This window comes from Ochotona curzoniae, unplaced genomic scaffold (genome assembly GCF_017591425.1).
Source record: "Ochotona curzoniae isolate NIBS_2020 unplaced genomic scaffold, NIBS_Ocur_1.0 contig_1302, whole genome shotgun sequence".
NCBI lineage: Eukaryota > Metazoa > Chordata > Mammalia > Lagomorpha > Ochotonidae > Ochotona > Ochotona curzoniae.
This window is the reverse complement of record NW_024465035.1, coordinates 15,611,112-15,617,111: the sequence shown is the minus strand read 5'-3', so window position 1 is coordinate 15,617,111 and position 6,000 is coordinate 15,611,112. Positions and strand designations below refer to the sequence as shown.

At 56.1% G+C, this 6,000-nt stretch overlaps 1 protein-coding gene across 1 annotated transcript in view; it reads right to left on the bottom strand.

Moving 5' to 3' along the window:
* Positions 1-494: 494 nt before the first annotated feature.
* The window catches only part of TRIM71 (tripartite motif containing 71), a 42,037-nt gene continuing 36,531 nt past the window's right edge, over positions 495-6,000 (bottom strand). The window contains exons 3-4 of the mRNA XM_040965386.1: positions 5,578-5,712; positions 495-1,980 (exon numbers count right to left, since the gene is read on the bottom strand). Of these exons, the coding sequence (XP_040821320.1) occupies positions 529-1,980; positions 5,578-5,712 (1,587 nt within the window). The 3' untranslated portion in view covers positions 495-528. The remainder of the gene's footprint in view (positions 1,981-5,577; positions 5,713-6,000) is intronic.

Here is a 6,000-nt window from a genome sequence, read left to right as displayed (position 1 = left end):
TGACGCAGTTTAAAATCCTGGTTTCTTCCAGTTTTACGGGTTTTTTTTTTTCCCTTAAACTTAGTAGTTTTCTTGCATTTCCTTGGCTCAATCTATACAGAACAGAATGCACCCCATCACACTGCCCTCCTGGCCCAGCGACCACTGGGTTGGTGCACGCTGAGCCCCTTGGCAGGGAGAGGAGGCCCCGACTGGGAAGGAAAGGCAAAGATGCATGAGGTAGACAGGAAAGTTATCACTTCATAGGCTCAGGCTCCATCCCTGCAGAAAGGACACGTACATTCATCTGCAGAAACGCGGGGTGAGGTAGGACTCCAGCAAATGTCGTACTTTTCTCATTCTCTTTAAAACGAAGAGAAGAAAAAAAGAGAAAATTTCCCTGAGACAGTTTCCTCTTTGAAATTCAAAAGCAGGCAGCCAGAGAGAGAGAGAGAGAGAGAGAGAGAGAGAGAGAGAGAGAGAGAGAGAGAGAGAGAGAGGAGAGGACAGACATGCGTGCGCACACCCATGGAACCCAAGAGGCTGAAATTAGTAGACGAGGATTCGATTGTTGCCGAAATCCACCACAACGATCATGCCATCGGGGGTGACGGCGATGCCAGACGGCCGGTCCATCTGCCCGAAGCCGCTGCCCTGGGAGCCAAACTTGCACAGGAAGCTGCCGTTGGATTCGAACATCTGAACTCGGTGGTTTCGGGAATCGGCCACGAGGATGCGCCCCTCCTGATCCACAGCCACGCCCTGCGGACGCAGGAACTGCCCGTTGCTGGTACCCTCAGAGCCCAGGAAGCGTGCCGACTGGCAGTCGGGGTGGATGACCAGCAGCCGGTGGTTGTTGAAATCGGTGACCACCAAGTGGCCCTCGTGGTTGAAGGCCACACCACGTGGGGAATCGAAGTGCTTCCAGAGGGCGCCCTCGAAGCCATACTTATTCAGGAAGACACCGTCGGGCCCGAACAGCTGGACGCGGTGGTTACGGGTATCCGAGACCAGGATCTTGCCCTCGGAATTCACGGCCACATCCCAAGGGTAGTTGAACTGCCCGTTCTTGGTGCCCTTCTCGCCAAACTTGAGGAGGAACTGGCCCTCAAAGGTGAAGATCTGGATGCGATGATTGTCCTTGTCAGCCACCACAATGCGGCGGGAGGCGTCACAGGCCACGCCGGCTGGCCGGTCAAACTGCCCGGGCCGGGAGCCCAGGGTGCCAAACTTGTGGTGGAAGGAACCACAGGGCTTGAACACTTGGATGCGGTTGTTGCTGCGGTCGGCGACAACAATGTAGCCCTCCTTGTCGACGGTCACGCCCCAGGGGCGGCACAGCTTGCCATCACCGTCGCCCTCGCTGCCGAAGCTCAAGCCTGGCAGCCCGATGCCCACGTAGCTGCGGCCCGACTTCACCACCACCTTGAAGGGGCTGTTCTCAATGTGCTGGTTGCACATGGTCACCGACACCAGATGCTCGCCCTCCAGCTGGGGCCGGTAGCTCACCACGTACGTTCCGTTCTGCTGGTCGATCACTTCGGCACCAAACAGGTTGCCATCGGGGCCCAGGACCACGGCCGACATGAGGTCTCCCCCGGAGATGCGAGGCTCGCCGTCGTGGTCGTAGCCGATGACGGTGAAGGAGGCCACCTTACCCTGGAGGGCCCGCTTGAGACCCTCACCCGTGGCCTTGGTGAGTGGGGCAAAGGCCCCGCTGCTGACAAAACCAAAGGACTTGATGGCCAGGTACAGAGCCTGGTCGGGGGGCGTGAACATGACTCGGTCATCTTCCTGCGGCTGCAGGAGGCCCCGCACGGTTTTCAGCTCCTGTACCTGGGCCAGCATGCGGTCTCGGGCCACCAGGATGTCGAGCGCCCGGCCCTCCTCCAGTACCTGCTGCACGGCGCTGATGGTGTTCTCCAGTTTGTTGAGGTGCTGCCGCAGCTTATCCACCTGCAGGTACAGGGACTTGGCCTTCACCTGGCGGATCTTCTCCACCTGCCAAAGGGGAGGAGAGAAAGTTGGGCGCTTTGAACCAAGCACACCACAGGGAAACCCACACCGACAGTTTCCATGCCGCGGTGGAGCGCCGGGCTTCAAGTCCAGGCCCTGCTACGGTGGATGGCGCGGCACCCCTGCCAGCCACTCAGCAGGGAGCCAGGACCGAGTCCTCCATCCCCAGCTTTAGTCTGACAGCCCGGGCTCTTGCTGGGATTGGAGGGAGGACCGTGAAGATGAAAGATTGTGCTCTTCCAAATAAATGAACAACTGAAAATAACATGAGACATGACAAGGTCAATGCAGTGACCTTGGGTGAGAGGGAGGAGGGGAGAATTCCATTGAGACTAAGGATCAAAACCCTTGGGTGTGGGGGGCAAGCACGGTGGTGCAGCTTTCAGCAGGTGAAATCGTTGGGTTCCACTGCAACACCAGTAACCCCTAACAGGGAGCTGGTTCCAGCCCCAGCCGCTCTGCTTTCCATCCGGCTTCTTCCTAAGGAGCCTGGCCAATTAATCAACAGATGGTGGGGCAAGTACCTGAGCCACTGACACCCACGCAGGGGGGCCAGGATGCAATTCTAGGAGTTCCTGCCTTTGGCCTGGCCTGCCCTTGGCCGCTGTGGGCATTTCGGGGAGTGAACTAGCCAGTGCACAGAGATCTCTCCGTCTCCCCACACCTGTTGTTCTGTCTCAAATACATCAGTAGTTGAAACCCTTACAATGTGCTAGGTAATACCAATGATCATAAATTTAGTACAGGAAGAACGTGGGTTGATTCTGTGCAAATATTGGGGTGTTTTACAAGGGACTTGACCATGCATGGATTTTGGCAATTTCTGGGGGTCCCAGAACCAATCCTCCACAGGTAAAGAGGGATGGCAGGTTTTCCAAGTGGCAACAATCAGGCAGAAGAGCAGGTTGCAAAATGGAAACAAAGCCAATGGCTCCGCATTTCAGGAAGCACAGGGTGGTGGCAGTGTGGACTGACTCAAGTCACTCAACAGTGAGACCACCCGGGTGAGGGATGATGGAGGCTTGGGCAACAGGTGGATGTCACAGTTGGAAAGCAAATTGCCCCCACCTGCAGGACATTTCTCCAGACTGGACCTCAAGGCCAGTTTGGCCCGCAAAGACAGTGGGGCTGCGCGGGGAGCCGTGAACGGACACGTTCTAAAATCTGCATCCCCAGAGCCTTTCTCCCACCGGCTGGCACCCGAGGAGCCCCGAGGTGGGCACAGCAGACTACTACTGCAAAGACTGTCATGAGCGTGACCTTGAAATCTACCTTGCCTAAGCCATTCCTGCCTCAGAGGTCCTCAGGCCACAGGGGAAACCGACTCCCCCATGCTTTTTCATTCTAGCAACTAAACAAAGTTGAACAACTCTAAGCCATCTCGGGGTGGTAGTCGGGGGGTAGCATGCAGCTGCTCCCTCCACTGTCCCCACTGTCCCCATTGTCACCCAAGGGACCCTGCTGCAGTGTGTCCTGCAGTGACCTGACCACCACCGCAAGTCTACTTGAGAGCAGAGGCTCACACTGTTGCGAGGCTGGGGCTTTTAAGCTGCTCTCCCGTGGTGGCAACAGGGGTGTGGCTTTGACCAGTTCCCCACTGTTGCACCACTCACTCTGGCACCAGGACATGCGCACAATGAGGTCCAGGGAGGGTACTGAAGACAAATACTTTGCCTTTCTCAGGAGCCTTGAGCTGGCCCTCTGTGGCTTACTCCCTTCAGGTAGCCATTAAAACATTGGAACTGGGCCCAGCGTGGCAGCCTAGTGGCTAAAGCCCTGCATACCTGGGAAACCATATGGGTGCCAGTTCATGTTCTAACTGCTCCACTTCCCATCTAGCTCCCTGCTTGTGGCCTGGGGAAGCAGCAGAGGGTGGCAGGCAGCCTTGGGACCCTGCACCTGTGCGGGAGACCCAGAAGAAGATCTTGGCTCCTGGTTCCTGGCTTTAGAGCAGCTCGGCTCTGACTGTTGCGGCCACTTGAGGAATGAACCCATGGACGGAGGATATTTCTTTTGCTATATCTCCTTCTTTCTGTAAATCAGACTTTCCAATAAAAAATAAGTAACTTTAAAAAAAAATACCTTGGAACCCAACATAGCTGAACATCCTTAACTCGGGGTGGTCATGGGGCATAAGAAACTAAAACATGAACACAGAGAGACAGCAACTGGCTGGAGGGTTTTGCAGGGCAAGGAACAGGGCAAAGGCAGCCTGGTAGCTCAACAGACTAATCCTCTACCTCGTGGCGCTGCATCTCATATGGGCACTGGTTCTAGTGCCAACTGCTCTACTTTGAAAGGCAGCTATGCTCACCACTATACCAGCAATGCAACTGCTCTACTTTCAGTGTAGCTCTCGGCTTACAGTCTGACAAGGCCCAGAAGAGGGCCCAAGCACTTGAACTCCTGGCTCGGCCGCTGCACTTGGGGAGTAAACCAATGGATGGAAGAGCACTCTCTCTCTGTAAATCTGCCACATGTGCACAGGACTTTGAGGCAGGGTTCCTGGAGATGGGGTGTATCCGCAGGGAACAAGCTTATTTTGGGGTTCCCAGGCCAATGCAGGCAGTTAATTATACCAAGACTGACCCTTCCTTTTCCTGCAAACACATTTCACCTGGAATAGAATGGGATTTTCCTTTTTGCACCCTGCCGCCAAGAAGTGCTTTAGTAGCAGAGGGGACAGTCCCACGGGAGAGTGAAGCCCCACGCACCCAATGGCTTTCTTCCTTGGGAAATGCAGAGGGATGAGCCCAGGGTGGCAGAGTTGAGGAGGCAGTTCTCACTCATAATGAGCGGCATGGGTGGCAGAGGATGGCATGTTGAGCTGCATGGAGGCCGACCCCATCGCCTCCCCCAAGAGGGCAAGGGGAAGCAGAGGTGGGCTGTGGGTTGAAGGGAAACGTGGACCAGTGGTGCCAGGCACCTTGCGGAATGGGATGCCTGAAAAGGTCACCTGAAGGTGACAGGGTGGTCATCCTGCCACCACCCATGCAGCAAGGAAGGAGACGGCAGAGAAGACGGAATGGGGTCTGGGCCTGGGTGGGCAGGAGGCGGCTCCCCTTCCTCCTGCAGCAGACAGGAGCGCCATGAAAGGAGAAGCCAGCTGCAGACTAGCGAGTGAGGGGGGCACAGCGCAGGCCTCTGCGGCCAGATCTTTATCTCAGTAGCACACCCGTGTGCTGGGCCAGCTCCCCTTCCTGCCCCGACAGGAAGAAAGGGCACGAACTCGCTGCCCTTTCCGGGGGAAAGAGCTGCCCACAGGGCTCAGGAAGTGCAACTAGCTAGGATGCCAAAAATAAGACTCTTCCTACCAGCCGGCCTGGCCGCCTTTGCTGGAACAACAGCCCCGATTATGCGCTCCTCTTCCGGGTGTCTGGGAGAACCCTGCCTGGTTCGTTTTCGGAAAGGCTTTGTGCCACTCTAACTATACTTTGGCATCCAGTTGCCGGGTGCCCTCCCCCCCACACGGCCACTCCAATTTTGCAGCAGAGTCCTTCATGCAGTGCTTGCAGCCAGCAAGCAGGAGCAAGGCCAGAAAGTGGGGGCTGGCTGGCCAGGGGCACACTTGGGGCCTCTTACCTTCCACAGCAGCTCACACTCGCGTTCCTCCAGGGCCTTCTTGTGCCTCGCAGCCACAGCCTTGACCTCAGTCTGTACCACCTTTGCCTTCATCTCCACCTGTTCTGCCACTGTCTGCGCCTGCTCGATGCTCAGCTGCAAAACCCAAAACTACCTTGAGGATTTGAAAAAAGACAAGAACCCTCACGTTTGCTGCTACCAGATCTAAAAAGCTAACAGCCTGGGTAGGTGCCCAGACCACCAGACCCACTCCCTGCCTTCAGATAGCAGGACCAGATAGCATCTCATCTGACATGGAACTGGGGGGACTAGTTCCTTTCAAGAGCTGGGTTCCTTCGGATGCGAAGTGGTACTCCACACTCAATGTCAAGATCAGGAAGAGATGCTGACACAGGAAGCCAGTGTAGCTGGATGACAGTCAAA